Source organism: Chlorocebus sabaeus, chromosome 10 (assembly GCF_047675955.1).
Source record: "Chlorocebus sabaeus isolate Y175 chromosome 10, mChlSab1.0.hap1, whole genome shotgun sequence".
NCBI classification, from domain to species: domain Eukaryota; kingdom Metazoa; phylum Chordata; class Mammalia; order Primates; family Cercopithecidae; genus Chlorocebus; species Chlorocebus sabaeus.
Window position 1 is genome coordinate 3,521,463 of NC_132913.1, and position 21,303 is coordinate 3,542,765.

At 46.3% G+C, this 21,303-nt stretch overlaps 1 protein-coding gene and 1 pseudogene across 1 annotated transcript; both read left to right on the plus strand.

Annotated features, from left to right (window-relative positions):
- Positions 1–426: 426 nt before the first annotated feature.
- Positions 427–10,989, plus strand: POLR2D (RNA polymerase II subunit D). Its single transcript, XM_007964593.3, has 4 exons — positions 427–554; positions 4,405–4,585; positions 6,828–6,923; positions 9,103–10,989. The coding sequence occupies exons 1-4, from the start codon at positions 482–484 to the stop codon at positions 9,179–9,181; spliced, it is 429 nt and encodes a 142-aa protein (XP_007962784.1). The 5' UTR covers positions 427–481; the 3' UTR covers positions 9,182–10,989.
- Positions 10,990–14,826: 3,837 nt separating this feature from the next.
- On the plus strand, positions 14,827–19,421 carry LOC103217007 (E3 ubiquitin-protein ligase ZFP91 pseudogene; annotated as a pseudogene).
- The last annotated feature ends 1,882 nt before the right edge of the window (positions 19,422–21,303 follow it).

A 21,303-nucleotide genomic window follows, 5' to 3' on the forward strand; every position in this document is an offset into this window, starting at 1 on the left:
GCCGTCATTTGCTTAATTTTCTATGCATCACCCAAATGTTCCAACAGACGTGTGGTAAAAGCCTCTGAATATCATTGTCCGCGTGCTCAGAAGTATTAGATAATCCACCACAAATCAATAAAATTTTAGAATTGTAAGTCAGTGAAAGAAATTCGACCCGGCACGTTCGGAGTCGGCTGCCCTGCTCTCCATCAGCAGGCGTTCCTGCAGCTCATCTGATCCTCTCCGCCCAGAAAGGCCTAGGGACCTACCCCAGGACGTCTGCGCGGCGAGGCGCGAGGGAGGAGAGGGAGTGCAGGGCGGCCCTGGGCGGCGGGGAGCCTCCGGGACCTCACCAGCCGGTCCCCTCGCTGCGCCCCGCCAGCCTCACACTCCCGGCCCCGCCCACCCCTCGGGGCCCCTCCCGAGACCGCGCCCCTTCCGTGGCCGTTGCTCCGCGCTTCCGCTTCCGGCGGCGCTGGTGGTGGCGCGCGACTCAGCGATGGCAGCAGGTGGCGGCGATCCGCGGGCTGGCGACGTAGAGGAGGACGCCTCACAGCTCATCTTTCCTAAAGGTTGGGCTCGGGGCCACCAGACTGCCCCGCGCCACTTCGCGTGGTCGCCGCAGGCCTGGCGTTATCCGCGCTTCGCCCAAGGCCTGGCCTCGGCGGCGGCCTGGGCAGACCCCCGCGCGGCCTAGGGCTGGGGAGGGAACGTGGACCTGGGAGTGGCCGCCTGGGCAACTGGGTTATTTTATGTGATAACAAACTGCGAAGTTCCGGGCGCTGGTGTCAAAGGTAAACGAAGCCGGAATCCCAGGTGGTGAGGACAGATTTTTAAACAGTGATAGAACGTTGCACTGGGGAGAAGAGTCCAGCGTGAACCGAACTCAACTTCGATTAGTACCGAACCTCTGGGCGTTTTAAAGGAGAGTTAGGGAATAAGGATGTGGTGAGCGGGGGCTCGGGGGAGTCGGGGAAGTGAGAAATGTAAAAAGCGGGAAGAGGAGGGTCCGCGTGAACCCACCTTGGTTTGTTGACTGCAGCATCTATCCAAGTTAGGCCCCTACCCCCCCACAGAGGCGGAGAGACAGAGGCCTATTTTCAGCCGTTGGCTGGAACAAACAAATTATTTTGGCAGCCTCGAGTTTTCTCAGGCACGCAGTGGTTGGGGAGGGTATTCCTAGGGATGAGGACCTCAAGACCTCAAGTGATCCATCCACCTTGGCCTCACAGAGCTGGCATTACAGGCGTGAGCCACCTCGCCCTGCATTTTTTTTTTTTTTTTTTTTTTTTTTTTTGAGGCAAGATCTCATTCTGCTACCCAGGTTGGAGTGCAGTGGTGTGATCACAGCTCACTGCAGCCTCAACCTTCCCAGGCTCAGGTAATCCTCCCACCTCACTTCAGCCCCTGGAGTACCTGGAACTACAAGTGCACACCACCACACCTGGCTAATTTTTGTATTTTTTTTTTGTGGAGACAAGATTTCACCATGTGGCCCAGGCTGGTCTTGAATTCCTGGGCTCAAGTGGTCTACCTGCCTTAGCAGGTTAGAAAGTACAGGTGTGAGCCACTGCACCGGGCCTATTAATGGTCGTAATGATGGAACCTTACTAAAATTTCCAGATGACATATTGGCCAAGGAATTGTTTTCCTTTTTTAGCAACAGGGATTAATTATGGCCATTGTTCTTAAAATATTTGCACAAGAGAGAATAACATGCAGATCCCCTGATCTATTTCCTTTTGTTTCCAAATAAAGTGTGTGTGTGTGTGTGTGTGTGTATGCTTATGCTTTCACTTGAAAATGTTTATTGGAATTAGCCATGGGGAGAAGTCTTGGATTCCTCCTCTCCGTAGTTATACAAAAGTGTCTGAACTGCCTCCCCCGTCCCCATTTTGTTGATGCTGAATCCTGGGAATGGCTCCCAAAAGCTCTGTGGTAGGTCTCAGACACGCCTTTCCTAGGCCTTGTGAGTTACCGTTTGGCTGCCTTGACCTTCCTTGGTTGAAGGGAGTGAGGGTAATGTGTTAGTAGTACTTGAATATTGTTCTTAATGAGAAATAGGGACAGTTGACTAGTTTCCTGGTGTCCTAAAAGTTCCATTCCTTTCCATTTAACAAGTAATTTCGGTTTAGTGCAGAAAGGGAGGCATCTGTTTTGTTTTGTTTTTTTGAGACAGAGTGTTTCACTCTTGTTGCCTAGGCTGGAGTGCAGTGGCACAATCTCAGCTCACCGCAACCTCCACCTCCCGGGTTCAAGCGATTCTCCTGCCTCAGCCTGAGTAGCTGGGATTACAGGCATGTGCCACCATGCCCGACTAATTTTTGTATTAGTAGAGATGGGGTTTCACCTGGTCTCGAACTCCTGACTTGAGGTGATTCACCTGACTTGGCCTCCCAAAGTGCTGGGATTACAGGCATGAGCCACTGCGCCCAGCCTGGGATGCATCTCTTAACACTGATTTTTCCAGGACCTGTAAAAGCATCAGAGTTCCAACACACCGATTTGTAACTGATAGCTACTTCTTCCCTTTTTTTGTTTTGGCCTGATGTCATTTGTTACTGTCGCTTCAGAGTTTGGAGGTCCTGCAGTCCTGATACATAATGCCTTTTCCTCTACTCATTGCTGTGAGGCAGTAATTTCTTCTGTACCTACAGTGCCTCAGTGTTAAAGATTAAAAGAGGTAACGTTCCTGGTATACAAATAGGCACTCACTGTAGTACATCCCCTGTTATAGGCTGGAAGACAGAAAAAGGTGTTCTGAGGTTTTTGTTTAAACTCTCCTGCCCTCAGGTAGAAAATAGCTTTTGGTTACCTATTTTTTTATTTAGATTTTAATTTTATTTCGGTAGTGCTCCAACTGTATTGGTAGCCTGTTATATTCAGTAGCAATGAGTACCTTTCAAATAAAAATAGACTTTCCTCCTGACCTACCACTTAAACTGTCTGTGTTGTGAAAGGAGAATGAGGCTCTTGTCAGTTACCCGGCTTGAGAATTGGGAAGGCGTTACTCTGAGGGAGGTGTTAGTGATTTCCCCGATACTAAACAGACCTATAGCACGTGTAAATGTGAAATTGCAAGTCATTCTGGCTTTTCCTCACTGTTGCTTCCTTTTCGGTGAGGGATTATAAACATGAATTCATGTTTATGAATGGTTCCTGCTGTAGGGGAATTCACTGTTAAGAGAAGGGCAGATAAAAACGATCTCTAATACTTTGAGATAAACATCAGGAACATAAGATCCTGCAGGAACATCAGGGAGAGAATGATTTTCCCAAGGGGTAACAGCGTTTTTTAACAGAACTATTCTAGAAGTCTAGAAGGTAGCCGTATATTATGAAAAGGGGCCATGGGTTTCTTTTTCTCTCAAACCTAATTCTTAAAAATTGCTTATAACATTTGTGTGGGTACAAAAATAGATTTGGGAGTACATTATTAATGTTTATTTCTAGACATTTGGCCCTTTTTAACACGTAACAATTCTTAAAATTGAGAGTATAATACTAGCATTGTCGAAGTAGGAAGATGATGAGCTGATGCAGGCTAGAGGGCAGTAACTGTCAGTGTACTCTTGAAATCAGTAACTAGTCTATAATGTGTCACTACTTAGTAGCATGTCTAGGTCAGGTTTTTGGTGTCAGAATCTAGTTCAGACAAGCTAAATGTTAGTGTCTCGTGAACTCCACTTTGCCTTGTGATATGTAACTGTGGGTGAATGTAAAGATGTGAGTAGCAGCAGGCATAAAAAAGAACGAGATCCCAGCCTGGGCAGCATGGCGAAACCCCCGTCTCTACCAAAAAACATACAGGGTGTGGTGGTGCGTGCCTGCAGTCCAGCTACCTGGGAGGCTGAGGTGGGGGTGGGGGGTCACCTGAGCTCAGGGAGGTCAAGGCTACTGTGAACTGTATTCATGCCACTACACTCCAGCCTGGGTGACAGATTGAGACCCTGTTTCAAAAAAAAAAAAATAAAAGAACGAAATCATGTCTTTTGTAGCAACATGGATGGAGCTGGAGGCATTCACTTAAGCAATTAACACAGGAACAGAAAACCAAGTACCTCACATTCTTATAAGTGGGAGTTAAACCCTGAGTACATATGGACAGAAGGGAACAACAGACACTGAGGCCTAGTTGAGGGGGTGGATGGTGCGGATTGAAAAACTACCTGTCAGCACTATGCTTATCACTTGGATGACAAAATGGTCTGTTCACCAAACCCTCACAATACCCATTTCCGCTGTACTACAGACCTGCACATGTACCCTGAACCTAAAATAAAAGTTCCAAAAAAAGTAGATGTGGGTAGGAAACCCCTGGATTTCTGCAGGGGCAGAGAAATGTTCAAATGCACAATGAACATTTAGAAGCAAACTTTTGAAGGAGTATTTTCAGCTGCCATTTATGCTTCTCACAAATAGAGTTTGAAACAGCTGAGACACTTCTAAATTCAGAAGTTCATATGCTTCTGGAACATCGAAAGCAACAGAATGAGAGTGCAGAGGATGAACAGGAACTCTCAGAAGTCTTCATGAAAACATTAAACTACACAGCCCGTTTCAGTCGTTTCAAAAACAGAGAGACCATTGCCAGTGTTCGTAGGTGAGTGCTAAAAGAAAGTTTTTATTAATCCAAACCATTGGACAACTGCATGTGGACTGCTGTCCCCTCCCCCTTTCCCAGGTATCACCTGTCAATTTAAGTAAAATAATGTTGGGCTGGGCATGGCGGCTCACACCTATGCTCCTAGCACTTTGGGACATTGAGGCAGCAGATCACTTGAGGCCAGATGTTCAAGACCAGCCTGGTCAACATAGCAAAAACCCATCTCTACTAAAAATGCAAAAAATTAGCTGTGTGTGGTGGTATACACCATTAATCCCAGCTACTCAGGAGGCTGAGGTGGGAGAATCGCTTGAACCTGCAGGCCAAGGTTGCAGTGAGCCGAGATTGCGCCACTGAACTCCAGCCTGGGTAACTTCGAAGACCAAAATTTCAGCCAAGTGTGGTGGCTTACACCTATAATCCACACTTTGCAGGGCTGAGGTGGACCAGTCTCTTGAGGCCAGAAGTTCAAGACCAGCATGGGCAACATGGAGAAACTCCTGTCCCTACAAAAAAAAAATACAAAAATTAGCCAGGTTTGGTGGCAGGTACCTGTGGTCCTAGTTACTTGGGAGGCTGAAGTGGGAGGATCATGTGAGCCCGGGAGGTTAGGCTTTAGTGAACTGTGATTGTGCCACTTTACTCCAGTCTGGGAACAGATTCAAATATGACTATCATATTTTATATAAGTCCAGTATGTGTGATCCAAATGGTACTGTTAGTGGGGAAGTAGGGTTTTTTCGTTATTTTTTTGTAGAGATGGGGAGACTTACTATGTTGCCTAGGCTGGTCTCAAACTCCTGTCCTCAATTGATCCTCCCACCTTAGCCCCCCAAAATGCTGGGATTGCCCAGGTGCGGTGGCTCACGCCTGTAATTCCAGCACTTTGGGAGACCGAGATGGGCAGATCACTTGAGGTCAGGAATTCGAGACCAGCCTGACCAAAATGGTAAAATCTCATCTGTACTAAAAATACAAAAATTAGCTGGGCGTGGTAGCACACGCCTGTAGTCCTAGCTACTTGGGAGCCTGAGAAAGGAGATGTGCTTGAACCTGGGAGGTGGAGGTAGCAGTGAGCCAAGATCGTGCCACTGCACTCCAGCCTGGGTGGCAGAGTGAGACTTCATCTCAAAAAAAAAAAAAAAAGCGCTCGAATTAGAAGTAAGCCACCATGTCCAGCCTATGTATATATATGTGTATATATATAATTTTTTTTGATAACATATGTATTTGTACATATGTGTGAGGTACACGTGATATTTTGTTACTTAGAATGTGTAATGAGTATGTTAGGGTGTTTAGGGTGTTGATCATTTCTATGTATTAGAAACAGTTCAAGTCTTCTCTCCTAGCTATTTTTATTTTCTGTATTTATTCATTTATTTTAGAAACAGGGTCTCACTATGTTGCCCAGGCTGAGATGTCTTGAACTCCTGGACTCCTGCCTTGGCCTCCTTCCAAAGCGCTAGGATTACAGGCATGAGCTGCTAAGCCCGGCCTCCTCTACCTTTTTTTTGTTTTGTTTCGTTTTGTTTTGAGACACTCTCACTTCATCACCCAGATTGGAGTGTAGTGGTTCAATCTTGGCTCACTTCTACCTCTGCCTCCCAGGTTAAAGCAGTTCTCATGCCTCAGCCTCCCAAGTAGCTGGGACTACAGACATATACCAGCACACTCGGCTGATTTTTTTTTTTTTTTGAGATGGAGTCTAGTTCTGTCACCCAGGCTAGAATACAGTGACATGATCTTGGCTCACTGCGACCTCTGCCTCCTGGGTTCAAGTGATCCTGCCTCGGCCTCCTGAGTAAGCTGGGTTTACCGGCGCCCGCCACTGCACCCAGCTAATTTTAGTAGAGATGGGATATTTAGTATTTTTAGTAGAGATGGGGTTTCACTATGTTGGCCAGGCCAGGCTAGTGATCTGCCCGCCGCGGCCTCCCAAAGTGCTGGGATTACAGGCATGAGCCGCTGAGCCTGGCCAATTTTTGTATTTTTAGTAGAGACGGGGTTTTGCCATGGTGCTCAGGCTGGTCTCGAACTCCTCACATCAAGTGATCGCCCACCTTGGCCTCTCAGAGTGGTGGAATTACAGATACGAGCCATGACACCTGGCCGTCTAGCTATTTTTAAATACTAGCTACATTTGATCCCTTTTTTCCTGTTGATTATTCTTTGATTTTTGTTGTTTCTTTGTTTTTGATTTTTTTGTTTTGATTTTTTTGTTTTTTCTTTTGATTAGCTTGCTACTCCAGAAAAAGCTTCACAAGTTTGAGTTGGCCTGTTTGGCCAACCTTTGCCCAGAGACTGCTGAGGAGTCCAAGGCTCTAATCCCAAGGTTAGTACCAGTTGTGATAAGTTCTCTGTATGCTGGATAAATTCCTACAAATAGAATTGGTGTGTCTAAAATGTGTATGCATTATATATTTGGATACATAATTGCCAATATTGAATGAAAGTGCCTTTTTCGTTCAGTATTTCAAAGCACATTTCCTGCTTATTAACAGTGTGTGACAATGATGGTTTTATACCACACCAAGTGAGAGCAAAAATCTGAAACAGCTGGAACTTCCATACGCTGATGGTAGGGGTGTGAGTGTTAATTACAACAATCATTTTGGAGAGCAATTTGGCTGTGTCTGGTAAAGATACTCCACGTTGCAAATATCCATTCCTGGTACATATCTCAAAGGTAACTCCCACAAGTTTACAAGGAGACGTATATTCTAGTGTTCATTGCTGCACTGTTTTGTTTCTGTTTTTGTTTTTAGTAGACATGGGGTTTCACCATGTTGGCCAGGCTGGTCTCAAACTTCCGGCCTCAAGTGATCTGCCCACTTTGGCCTCCCAAGGTGCTAGGATTACAGGCATGAGCCGCAGTGCCCGGCCTCATGCTGCACTGCTAATGATAGCAGAAATTTGATAATCTCTTAGTCAATAAGAAAATGGATAAATGAATCATTGTATAGTCATACAATGTTTATTGTACGGCAGCGAAAAAAAATCTGAACTAGACCCACACGGAATATCAGCATATGTCAGAATGAATTTTGAGGGAAAAAATTGCAGAAGGATAAATACAGTGTGATGCCATTTCTTAGAAAGTTTGAAACTGCTGCATATTACTTACATTTCCATAAATGTGTAGTAAGTATAAAATATGTATGGCAAAACAAATTTTTTAAAAATGTATGGCAATGATAAATACTAAATTGAGGATGGTGGTGATTTCTGGGGAAGGAGGGAAGGTATTGGTCTAGGAAAGTAACATAGCCATCCACTTTCCTGCTTATTAAAGAACTCTGGGCCGGGTGCAGTGGCTCATGCCTGTAATCCCAGCACTTTGAGAGGCCGAGGCAGGTGGATCCCAAGGTTAGGAGGTCGAGACCATCCTGGCCTACATGGTGTAACTCCATCTCTACTAAAATACAAAATTAGCTGGGCATGGTGGTATGTGCCTGTCGTCCTTGCTACTTGGGAGGCTGAGGTAGAGGAATCACTTGAACCCAGGAGGTGGAGGTTGCAGTGAGCCAAGATTGTGCCACTGCACTCCAGCTTGGCAACAGAGTGACACTCCATCTCAAAAAAAAAGAACTCTGGCCAGGTGTGGTGACTCACATCTGTCATCCCAGCACTTTGGGAGGTTGATACCATTAGAAAACATGAAGACAGTAAGTGAAAAATGCAGGGTCGGGCGTGGTGGCTCATGCCTGTAATCCTAGCCCTTTGGGAGGCTGAGGCAGGAGGATCACCTGAAGTCTGGAGTTGAAGACCAGCCTGGCCAATGGTGAAACCCTGTCTCTACTAAAAATATAAAAATTAGCTGGGCGAGGACTGGGCACAGTGGCTCACGCCTGTAATCCCACCACTTTGGGAGGCCGAGGCAGGCGGATCATGAGGTCAAGAGATCGAGACCATCCTGGCTAACAGTGAAACGCTATCTCTACTAAAAATACAAAAAATTAGCTGGGCATGGTGGCGGGCGCCTGTAGTCCCAACTACTTGGGAGGCTGAGGCAGGAGAATGGTGGGAACCCAGAAGGTGGAACTTGCAGTGAGCCAAGATTGCGCCACTGCACTCCAACCTGGGTGACAGAGCAAGACTCTGTCTCAAAAAAAAAGAAAAATTAGCTGGGTGTAGTGTCAGGCGCCTGTAATCCCAGGTACTCATTAGGCTGAGGCAGGAGAATCACTTGAACCCGGGAGGCGGAGGTTTCAGTGAGCCAACAAGATCATGCCACTTTACTCTAGCCTAGGGGACAAGAGCGAAACTCCGTCTCAAAAAAAAGGAAAAAAAAACCTGTAAGTCAAGTGGGGCTAACTGTAAAGGTATATTTTTTATACTTTTTATCTTTTATGCGTTTGAAATATTTTGTAATGTTTTATCAGGAAAAGTGGAAAAGAAATACAGATGAAAGGTGAAGGTGTTAGAGATGTGGGCAGATTAGCATGCCTCAAAGAAGAGCGTGGGGAAATTGCCAGTTGCCAAATCACTCATTTCTTTTCGTTTTCTTGTAGCTTGGAGGGACGGTTTGAAGATGAGGAGCTGCAGCAGATTCTTGATGATATCCAGACAAAGCGCAGCTTTCAGTATTAATCTCCAAACATTGCTGCTGCTCGGAGAAACCGCGTCCCCAGGCGTGACACCACCTTCCCAGGCTCTGGGGCTGACTCGCATGGAAATGCTGTTGCAGAGGACAGTTGAGAATTCCTTTGGAGAAAACAGCCCAGCTCGGGGTGGGGTTAGGTTGCTGTTTCAAATAACTCATAGGCCCAGGACGTGGAATCTTGGAGCAGCCTTGTGCAGTGGCTGCCAGTGGCTTCCTGAACGTGCCTCTGTTCCGCGTGAGATGGGGCCACACTACTGACTACCTCATTCATGGTTTTTGGCCTCCACATCATCTTTTTTCTTAATATTTCATGTTTTAATTTCAGTGCGTTTATACTTTTTGAAACTAGACCAGAATATAGTAGACTTTATAGAGAAAGACCAGTTTCACCTAGATGCTAAAGGAAGAATTAAACCACTGTTATTGTTTGAAATGCTTTTTTTTTCTTTTCTTTTAAATGGAGATAGGGTCTTAACTCTTACCCAGGCTGGAGGAGTGTAGTCATACAGTCATGGCTCACTGAAGCCTGGACCCCCTGCCTCAGCCTCCCAAATAACTGGGGCCAAAGGTGTGCACCACTCTCAGCTAGTTTCTAAAATTCTTTATAGAGATGGGGTTTTACTGTGCTGCCTAGCCTGGTCTTAAACTCCTGGGCTCAAGTGATCCCCCTGCCTTGGCCTCCCAAACTGGTGAGATTACAGGCATGAGCCACCACATCTGGCCTGAAATTCTGAAGGGATGAAAGTGTCGACAGAGCACGTTGGCATCATTGTGGCTAACCTGGGAGGCGGAAGAAGCATGCCATGGGCAGTGTTGACAAGTATTGTGGAGCTCAGAGTCCCCTGAGGTAGATGGCTACTTTGCCTTTCTTCTTGAACTATCTTGCAGAATGTGGATTTGGGGTGAGTGGTCTTGGAGGACTCATTTAGTCACCCTCAAATTAAGATTTTTACTTCATCTTTCTTCGGCCTACACCTCCAAGATAAGAAATAATGGTCGTGCCAAAGAGGTTCGCAACTAGGTGTGCGCTGTTCACTGCAGCCTATTTGTTGCATGAAATGTGGTCATCGTGTGCCCAATGACTAGGCTATTAAGAAGGTCATCATTTGAAACGTAGAGGCCGCGGCAGTCAGCCATGGTTCTGAAGTGAGCATCCTCAAAGCCTGTGTACTTCCCAGGCTGGATGTGAAGCTACATTACTGTGAGTTGTGCCACTCGCAGCACGGTAGTCAGGAATCGAGCTCATGAAGCCCATCAGGACCGAACACCTCACCCCAGTGTAGACCTGCAGGTGCTGCCCCGCACCCCCACCAAAACCCGTATAAGGAGCGGAGTTGTTAAGGACTGAAGAAAAACTATTCTCTGGAGAAAAATAAAATTGCAATTAAAAATTTTTTTTTTTTAAATTTCATAGGCCAGGCGTGAAGTTCTGCACACTTTGAAGTCTGCAATTATGAGTGATCCAGTCTAAGCCTCTGGCTTGCTACTTAGCAATAGGTGCTTTATGATGGGCTGATTTGGAAGGAGGGAGTCAGCCACTCTTGAGCCACTGCAGTGAAGTCACCTGATCTCACCCTGGGGGAAAACACTTTAATAGCTAAACATTCTAGCTTTGATTTTTCTGAGGGGAATACACCTGTTTTCAATTTTGGGGTTTTTCTTTGGGGCACTTGCTTGACTCTGTATGAACTTGTGATCCAAAGAAAAAGGAGAAAGAACAATGTTGGCTTTTAAAGTCGGGATGGTTTTATGTTTGCTATGAAATAAGGCAAAAATAAAAAAATTCTTATTTTTATTTTTATTTATTTATTTTTTTGAGATAGAGTCTGGCTCTGTTGCCCAGGATGGAGTGCAGTGGTACAATCTTGGCTCACTGCAACCTCTGCCTCCCAGGTTCAAGTGATTCTCCTGCCTCAGCCTCCCGAGTAGCTGGGACTACAGGCACCTGCCACCATGCCCGGCTAACTTTTTGTGTTTTTAGTAGAGACAGGGTTTCACCATGTTTGCCAGGCTAGTCTTGAACTCCTGACAAGTGATCCTCCCGCCTCAGCCTCCCAAAGTGCTGGGATTACAGGCATGAACCACCGCGCCTGGCCAATCTTTTTATCCTTGAACAACTTCCCTTCTTTGAGCCTCATTGGTGTTCTCAATTATGAAATATGGATAATAATAGTATCTGCCCCATGGATATTTTGAGAAGGTTGAAAAACAAGAGCCTAGAAATGTCTGACATATAGTATGTTCCAGTAAATGTTCACTATTAGCTTCTCAGGCAGGTGAGCTAGTATAGATAGATGATTAAGTCAGCTTGCTTCATAGAAATTAGTGCAAGAATTTCGTAGCCTACCAACTGACAGTATCAAACTTAGAAAATAAATGAAATTGGGCCAGGTGTGGTGGTTCACGCCTGTAATCCAAGCACTTTCAGAGGCTGAGGCAGGCGGATCACCTGAGGTTGAGAGTTTGAGACCAGCCTGACCAACATGGAGAAGCCCTGTCTCTACTAAAGATACAAAATTAGCGGGGCATGGTGGCGCATGCCTGTAATCTCAGCTACTCTGGAGGCTGAGGCAGGAGAATTGCTTGAACCTGGCAGGCAGTGGTTGTGGTGAGCCAAGATTGCGCCATTGTACTCCAGCCTGGGCAACAAGAGCAAAACTTTGTCTCCAAAAAAAAAAAAAAGGCCGGGCGTGGTGGCTCACGCCTGTGATCCCAGCACTTTGGGAGGCCGAAGCGGGTGGATCATGAGGTCAGGAGATCGAGACCATCCTGGCCAACACGGTGAAACCCTGTCTCTACTACAAATACAAAAATTAGCCAGGCGTGGTGGCGGGCACCTGTAATCCCAGCTACTTGGGAAGCTGAGGCAGGAGAATCGCTTGAACCTGGGAGGCGGAGATTGCAGTGAGCCAAGATCACACCACTGCACTGCAGCCTGGGCAGCAAGAGCGAGATTCTATCTTGAAAAAAAAAATTAAAAATAATAAAAAGCAGCTCATACTAGGGAATTATTTGGTAAAGCAACCTCATGCTGTTATAGATTAAAAGCCTGGTCAGCTATTCTGCTAGACAGTCAAATATTGTCTGCAGGGCTGGACAGCATATTGCTATTGAAAATAGCTACTAGGAGACCTTGTGCAATCTGTGAAACATTGTTAGGCTCGTACTATGTAAAAATCAGGAAAATTTGGGAACATACTGATACAACAAAAGATGGGTTGTCAAACCCTCACTTCACCAGAAAGCTAAATTAACCAGGTAAGTCTTTCTGAAAGTTTTAGTGTCTTAGTTTGTTCCTGTGCTGTAACAGAATACCTTAGACTGGGTAACCTATAAATAACAGGAATTTATTTCTCACAGTTCTGGAGGCTGGCAAGTGCAAGATCCAGGTGCTGGTACGTTCAGTGTCTGGCACGGGCGGCTTTCTGGTCCAAGATGGTGCCTTTTTTCGGCATCTTCCGTAGGAAATGAACACTGTCCTTATGGATAGAAGGGTTGGAAGGACCAGACTTTTTTTTTTTTTTTTTTTTTTTTTGATACAGCAGGGTCTTGCTCTGTCGCCCAGGCTGGAGTGCAGTGGCATGATTAAGGTTCACTGCAGCCTCCACCTCCCGGGCTCCAGGGACCCTCCCACCTCAGCCTCTTGGATAGCTGGTACCACAGGCACGAGCTACCATGCCTGGCTGATTTTTTTATTTTCTGTAGAGATGGGGTTTCACCATGTTGCCCAGGCTGGTCTTGAATTCTTGACCTCAAGCAGTCCACCTGTTTCCACCTCCCAAATGCTGAGATTACAGGCATGAGTCGCTGTGTCTGACCTGCAGCCTCTTTTATGCGTGCATTAATCCCCTTCATGAGGGATGTTCTCTCATTAATTAATCACCTGCTACAGACCCCACCTCTTAATACTACATCAGTGATGGGTTCAATGTATGAATTGGGTGGGAGGGGGCACATTCAGACCATAGCATCTAGTCATTCTGGTTTTATTAAAATTTGTTAGACTTGAGGCATGAAAAAGAACATGCTAGATGGGACTTCAGCATCGATGAGCTGCCTTAGTAATACTGTAATAAAAGGCACTAAATATGCCAGTGGTGTGAGAGAATATTTTTACGGAAAATTTTATACTTACAGAAAATTTAGAAAGACTAGTACATTGATACCTGTGTGTTCACCACCTTGATGTAACGGATAACATGCTATTTGCTTTATCTGTATTTCATTGCTAGGAATCATTTGAAAGCAGTCAACATGATACTTCATTCTGAAATAAGTATGCATTTCGAAAATACAGTTTCCTGTATAACGGGCACTATAGCACTTAGGAACATTGACAAGTATTTCATGCTATTGAATATCTGGTTCATATTGAAGTTTTCCTTGGGGAGAGTTCTGGGTCAAAGGTCAGTCCCAGTAGTGGTGTAGTTTAGTTGTCCTTGGGTCTAACCTAACAATTGCGGTGAAAAATATTAAGGAAATATCTGTGGTTACAGCTCTCGGGTTTCTGGAAAAATCTTTGACTCAATCAAAGTACCTATTTGCAACTCCTGGATGGAAGATGGAACTAGAGAGACTGCAGGTCCTGGGTAGATTCTGATCAGTATTTGTACCTACACCTGGCTCTCCTGTCTTCGTCAGTGGAAGAGCAGTTTGGAACTAAGCAAGGAGAATGCACATTCGATGACAGCAGAGTGGGGGCACATCTGCTCGAGTCCATCAGACGTGGAGCAGGTTCAGAGCAGCCGTGTGAGCCTCCCTTCCATTGTGTGGCGCTGCGTACTTACCAGCAAATGTTTAGTGAGCCCCCATTTTGAGTCGCGTAAATGTGGAGCTACAAGGAGAAACAAGAATACCTGAAATTAAATAATTTGAGGAGAGAACTTCATGGGATAGGGGTGAGGGAAACAGCCTAGGAGACAACGGGGAATTTTGAAAGATTGACAAGCCAAAGCTGTCAGACAACTTCCTTTGAGATGGGCACATTCCATACCTGAACTGTCCAGTGTACTAGCCACTGACTGCATGGAGCTTCTGCATATGGTAGGCTAATGACTTAGGAGCTGGATTTTAAGTTTAAATTTTATTTTTCAGACAGTCTCCCTCGGTCAACCAGGCTGGAGTGCAGTGGCACAATCCCGGCTCACTGCAACCTCCACCTCCAAGGTTCAAACGATTCTCCTGCCTCAGCCTCCTGAGTAGCTGGGATTATAGGCACCCGCTACCACACTCAGCTAATTTTTGTATTTTTTTTTTAGTAGAGACAGGGTTTCACCATGTTAGCCAGGCTGGTCTTGAACTCCTCACCTCAGGTGATCTGCCTGCCTTGGCCTCCCAAAGTACTGGGATTGTAGGTGTGAGCCACCACGCCCGGCCATAAGTTTAAAATTCTCAGTCACATGTGGTGGGTGGCTAATGTATTGGACAGTGCAGCTCCTAGCTACCGACAATGCCCTGCAGGGCACTGAGATCAAAGAGAATCTCAGCAAGATGAACAATGCCCACAAGAGCAGCAGCAGCAACAGGAACGTTATCAGATTTAATAACAATTTAGATCCCCCAAATTCTGAGATCTAAAGATGCATGTTACTTTCACTGCATCCTGTGTTTCAATGTACCCTAAATTCTGGTTTTAGAAGTCTGCCTCTTTGGCCAAGGCGGCTCCGGACGAGGCCCCCAACAACAGCGCCCTGAGGTGGCAGCGGTGGTGCCTGCGGGGACCACCAGCAGCCGCGGGCTGAGGAGAGGTCGGGATCCAGGCAGGGCCGCTGTATCCCACCAGAGGAAGTCCAAGTATCCCTGTGGGGGAGGAGCAGTCCCCATGCCAGGCCTCCCGATGTCCCCAGGTCTCAAAATCCCCATCTCCCGTTCAGGGCAAGAAGAGTCCGCAACTCCTATGCCAACAACTGATAAAGATCCCAAAGAAGAAAAAGAGGCAGATGATTGTGCCCTGTCTCAGGAAGTTTACATTGCTGCATCCAGACCTAGCCGGGGGTGGCGCAGTAGGAGCAGGACATGTGTTTCTCCTCATGGGATACAGAGAACATCTGAAGCTCTCAGTGCAAGACCGGTTCATTGCAGCTCATCTGCAAATCAGAACCAAATACAGACCAACTCGATTATGATGTTCGAGAAGCGTCCGTCTCCAGGTGGCACTAGCAAGGAGGAAGAAGAAGAGATATTAATCAGTGAAGAGGAGATGCCATTCGAAGATGACCCAAGAGATGAGACCTACAAACCCCTCTTAGAAAGGGAGACCCCAAAGCCACTCGAAAATCAGGGAAGGTGAAAGGAGAGAAGGAGAAGAAGGAAATTAAAGTGGAAGTAGAGGTAGAGGTAAAAGAAGAGGAGAATGAAATTAGGGAGGATGAGGAACCTCTGAGGAAGAGAGAAAGAAGATGGAAAGATGACAAAAGTCCACATTTACCCAGAAGGAGGAAAAAAGCCTCCAACCCAGTATGTCCATTGTGAGATGGAAGGATGTGGAACTGTCCTTGCCCATCCTGGCTATTGGCAGCACCATGTTAAATAGCATTTGTTGAAAAAAAATATGTATGTCTCCATCCCTCCTGTGGACGACTCTGTAGGCTCCGGAAGCGACTTCTATGACATGCCAAACATCATCCAGATCAAAGGGATTTTATATCTGTGAATACTGTGCTCCGGCCTCCGAGAGTTCCCACAGTCTGGTAGTGCACCAGATGATTCACATTGGCGAGAAGCCATTATCACAGTGTAAGATCTGTAAATTGACTTCTCGACAAAAGGCATCTCTTAATTGGCACATAAAGAAGCATGAGGCCGGGTGCCGTGGCTCATGCCTATAATCCCAGCACTTTGGGAGGTCAAGGCGGGTGGATCACCTGAGGTCAGTTGGAGACCACCCTGGCCAACACGGTGCAACCCCGTCTGTACTAAAAATACAAAAATTAGCCGGGCGTGGTGGTCCATGCCTGTAGTCCCAGCTACTCTGGGGGCTGAGATGGGAGAATTGCTTGAACCCACGAGGCAGAGGTTGCAGTGAGCCGGGATCGTGCCACTGCACTTCAGCCTGGGTGACAGAGTGAGACTGTGTCTCAAAAAGATACATAATTACAGCCGGGCACAGTGGCTCATGCCTGTAATCCCAGCACTTTGGGAGGCTGAGGTGGGCAGATCATGAGGTCAGGAGATGGAGACCATCCTGGCTAATATGGTGAAACCCTCTCTCTACTAAAAATACAAAAAATTAGCCGGGCATGGTGGTAGGTGCCTGTAGTCCCAGCTACTGGGGAGGCTGAGGCAGGAGAATGGTATGAACCCGGGAGGCGGAGCTTGCAGTGAGCCGAGATCATGTTACTGCACAGCACTCTGTCCCAAAGTGCTGGTAGGAGCCACTGCGCCCAGCTGATAACCTGTTTTCTAATTAATTGTGCCTTTTCAGTGGGCATAGAACCTGTGTGTTGAATTTCAGTCTGGGTGCCATGGCTCATGTCTATAATTCCAGCACTTTCAGAGGCTAAGGCAGGAGTATTGCTTGAGCCTAGGAGTTATGAGACCAGCCTGGGAAGCATAGCAAGACCCCGTCTGATTAAAAAACAAAAAGAACGAAAGGAAGACAGAAGAAGGAAACCCAACATGTTCACCTTTTAGGTTTCCAATATTTATATTTTGTAATGCTACTAACAAGGGCCCTACACAGGGATACTTCCAGATTCACAGACTGATGTCTTCGTAAATTCAGACCCACTTCTGTTTCCCAAGTCATATAAACACCCTGAGACCACGCATGTCCCAAATGCGTTCTCCTTATTAATACAGTTTAACACATCTTCATATTCAAAGGGAACTGGAAGTTATCAGATATTTGAAAACCAATACTTTTTAAACTCAGCAGTGACAGAAGAAATAAACGATGGAAAGACTTGATCATGTAAACATTTAAAACTTCAAAGTCACTTTTCTTTTGGAGATGGTCTTGCTCTGTTGTCCAGGCTGGTCTTGAACTTGTGGGAAACCACCCATTTCGATCTCCCGAAGTCCTGGGATTACAGGCAGGAGCCACTGCATGCGACCAAAATCACTAACATTTTAGGAAGTCAATAGACTGTCTAAAGATTTGATAAGATGTATAGCAGAAAACACAGACAAGGGTGAAGATATTTATTTGTGGCTGGGCGCAGTGGCTCATCCCTGTAATCCCAGCACTTTGGGAGGCCAAGGCGGGCGGATCACCCTGAGGTCAGGAGTTCGAGACCAGCCTGGCCAATATGGCAAAACCTGGTCTGTACTGAAAAATACACAACTTAGCCAGGCGTGTGGTGGGCACCTGTAATCCCAACTACTTGGAAGGCTGAGGCATAAGAATTGCTTGAACCCGGGAGGTGGAGGTTACAGTGAGCCACTGTACTCCAGCCTGGGCGACAGAGAGAGACTCCATCTCCCCCCTCAAAAAAAAAAATTAAAAAAATAAAAAAAAATAAAAAAGATGTGGGCCAGGTGCATTGGCTCACGTCTGTAATCCCAGCACTTTGGGAGGCCAAGATGGGAAGATCATGATGTCAGGAGTTCGAGACCAGCCTGGCCAACATAGTGAACCCCGTCTGTACTAAAAATACAAAAAATTAGCTGGGCATGGTGGCCATGCCTATAATCCCAGCTACTTGGGAGGCTGAGGCAGGAAGGCAGAGGTTGCAGTGAGCCGAGATCACGCCATTGCACTCCAGCCCGGGCGACAGTGCAAAACTCCTTAAAAAAATAAAAGATGTGTATATCAAGACCTCAGCTGGGCACCGTCGTTTATGCCTGTAATCCCAGCACTTCAGGAGGCCAAGGCAGGAGGATTGCTTGTGGCCAGGAGTTCAAGACCAGCCTGAGCAACATAGTAAGACCCCATCTCTACACACACACACACAGAGAAAACTTAGCCAGGCGGAGTGGTGCATGCTTTTGGTCCCGACTACTTGGGAGGCTGCGGTGGGAGGATTCTTGAGCCCCGAAAGTCAGCGCTACAGTGAGCTATGATTGCACCACTGCATTCCAGTCTGGGTGACAGAGCAAGACCCTGTCTCCAAAAAAAACAAAATCAAGAGCTCAATTTTTTTTTTTTTTTTGAGATGGAGTCTTGCTCTGTCGTCAGGTTGGAGTGCAGTGGCACGATCTCGGCTCACCGCAACCTCCAACTCCCGGGTTCAAGCGATTCTCCTGCCTCGGCCTCCCAAGTGACTGAGACTACAGGCGCCCACCACCACACCCAATCAATTGTTGTATTTTTAGTAGAGATGGGGTTTCACCATGCTGCGCAGGCCAGTCTTGAACTCTGGGGCTCAAATGGTCTGTTCTACTCAGCCTCCCAAAGTGCTGGGATTACAAGTGTGAGCCACCATGGCTGGCATTTATTTATTTATTTATTTTGAGATGGAATCTCGCCTTGTCGCCTGGGGTGGAGCGCAGTGGAACGATCTCGGCTCATTACAACCTCTGCCTCCTGTGTTCAAGTGATTCTCCTGCCTCAGCATCCCGATTAGCTGGGATTACAGGTGTGAGCCACCACGCCTGGCTAATTTTTTTGCATTTTTGGTAGATACGGGGTTTCACCATGTTGGCCTGGCTGGTCTTGAACTCCTGGCCTGAAGTGATTCACCCACCTCAGCGTCCCAAAATGCTGGGATTACAGGTGTGAGCCTCTGTGCCAGGCAAGAACTATTTATATTCTTTTTTTTTTTTAAGCTATATCTGCTGGAATGGGATTTATTTTTATTTTTATTTTTTTTGAGACAGGGTCTTGAAAGTTACGTTATAGACAAAAATAGAACTCAGTAATATATAAAAAGTGACATGCACGTTTATTTATCAGAATCTGGGGGGATGCAATTGTTTTGACTCCAGCGTCTCCAGCTCAGGCTGGAGTGTAGTGTGTGATTGTTGCTCACTGCAGCCTCGAACTCTTGGGCTCAGGTGATCCTCCCACCTCAGCTTCCCAAGTAGCCATGACTACAGGCACGCACCACCATGCCTACTATTTTTTGTTTTTGTTTTTTTGTAAAGACAGGGTTTCCCTATGTTACCCAGTATGGTCTCAAACTCCTTGGCTCAAGTGATCTTCCCGCCTCAGCCTCCCAAAGCGCTGGGATAACAGGCATGAGCCACTGCACTGGGCTCATGAGCAACTTCTTTGTGTCAGGTGCTGTTGTATACACATGGGGATATAAGAAGACAGGATGCCAGCTCTCAGAGTCTACAGCCTCAGTGTTGCACGAGATACATATATATATATATATATATATATATATATATAAAGAAAATGTGCTGTTTCCATGGTTTCCTGTGTTAACTGTTTTCCTTTTCCAATTTCCAGTACAGTGTTATTTATTCCTTTGCCATTTTCTTTTTTTTCCGAGACAGAGTGTCTCTCTGTCACCCAGCCTGGAATGCAGTGGCAGGATCTATGCTCATTGCAACCTCTGCCTCCCAAGTTCAAGTGATTCTCCTGCCCCCCCGGGTAGCTGGGATTACAGGTGCCCACCACCATGCCCAGCTAAGTTTTGTACTTTTAGTAGAGATGAGGTTTCACTATGTTGGCCAGGCTGGTCTCGAACTCCTGACCTCAGGTGATCTGCCCACCTTGGCCTCCCAAAGTGCTGGGATTACATATTACAGGCATGAACCACTGCCCCCAGCCACCATTTTCTTTCTTATACGATTTTGGAAATTTTATGCCTTCTATATATATATATATATATATATATATATATATATATATATGTATTTTTTTTTAACCAGGTATTGTTAAATTTTTAACACTTTTTTTTTTTTTTTGGTAGACAGGGTCTTACTCTGTTGCCCAGGCTGGAGTGCAGTGGCAAGATCTCAGCTCATTGCAACCTCCACCCCTGGGGCTCAGGCGATCCTCCTGCCTCAGCCTCCTGAGTAGCTGGGACCACAGGTGCACACAACCATACCTGGCTAACTTTTTTGTATTTTTTGTAGAGATGCGGTTTTGCCATGTTGCCCGGGCTGGTCTCAAATTCCTGACCTCAAGTGATCTACCCGCCTCAGCCTCCCAAAGTGTTGGGATTACAGGTGTGAGCCTCGACTCCCAGCCACCATTGTCTTTTGACCTCTATTGTTGCTGATAAGAAATCTGAGTCTAGGGCCTGGTGCGGTGGCTCACACCTGTAATCCCAGCACTTTGGGAGGCCGAGGTGGGCAGATCACGAGGTCAGGAGTTGGAGATCAGCCTGACCAACATGGTGAAACCCCATCTCTACTGAAAATACAAAAATTAGCTGGGCATGGTGGTGGACGCCTGTAATTCCAGCTACTCAGGAGGCTGAGGCATGAGAATCTCTTGAACCCAGGAGGCGGAGGTTGCAGTGAGCTGAGATCGTGCCATTGCACTCCAGCCTGGGTGACACTCTGAGTGAGATTCCTTCTCAAAAAAAAAGAAAAAAGAAAAAGAAATCTGACAGTCTCAATATTATTCCTTCACAGATAATCTGTTGTTTCTAGTTGCTTTTATGGTTTTGTCCTTGTTTTTTGTGTTTTACAACCTCAGTACAAGATGTCTGGGTATGGCTTTACTTTTGTTTCTCCTGTTGGAGTGTTACTCCTATTGGTGTGTTTATCCTGTTGGAGTGTTACCGTGCTGCTTCCATCTGTGGATTCATGGCTTACACTTTGGGACAGTTCTTAGTCACTGTCATATTAACTGCAGCAATTTTTTCACTCTCCCTCTTCTCTCCTTTTTCTTTGAGACGAAGTCTTGCTCTGTCACCCAGGCTGGAGTACAGTGGCTTGATCTCGGCTCACTGCAACCCCTGCCTCCTGGGTTCAAGTGATTCTCCTGCCTCAGCCTCCTGAGTAGCTGGGATTACAGGCGCCCACCACCATAGCTGGCTAATTTTTGCATTTTTAGTAGAGATGGGTTTCACCATGTTGGCCAGGCTGGTCTCAAACTCCTGACCTCAGATGATATGGCTGCCTCAGCCTCTGAAAGTTCTGGGGTTTCAGGCAGGAGCCACCACACCTAGCCTCCCTCTTCTTTCCTTCTTGACTTTTATTCAATCTATATGGTGTTTAACGTTCTTGTTCTATCTCTCAGCCTCTCTTACATATGTTGTGTTTTTAA

Excerpts from the sequence above, each read along its gene's own strand:
- POLR2D (XM_007964593.3), top strand. The coding sequence starts at position 482 with ATGGCAGCAGGTGGCGGCGATCCGCGGGCTGGCGACGTAGAGGAGGAC. Across the intron at positions 4,586-6,827 it reads ACCATTGCCAGTGTTCGTAG|CTTGCTACTCCAGAAAAAGC; the intron begins GTGAGTGCTAAA and ends TCTTTTGATTAG. Across the intron at positions 6,924-9,102 it reads TCCAAGGCTCTAATCCCAAG|CTTGGAGGGACGGTTTGAAG; the intron begins GTTAGTACCAGT and ends GTTTTCTTGTAG.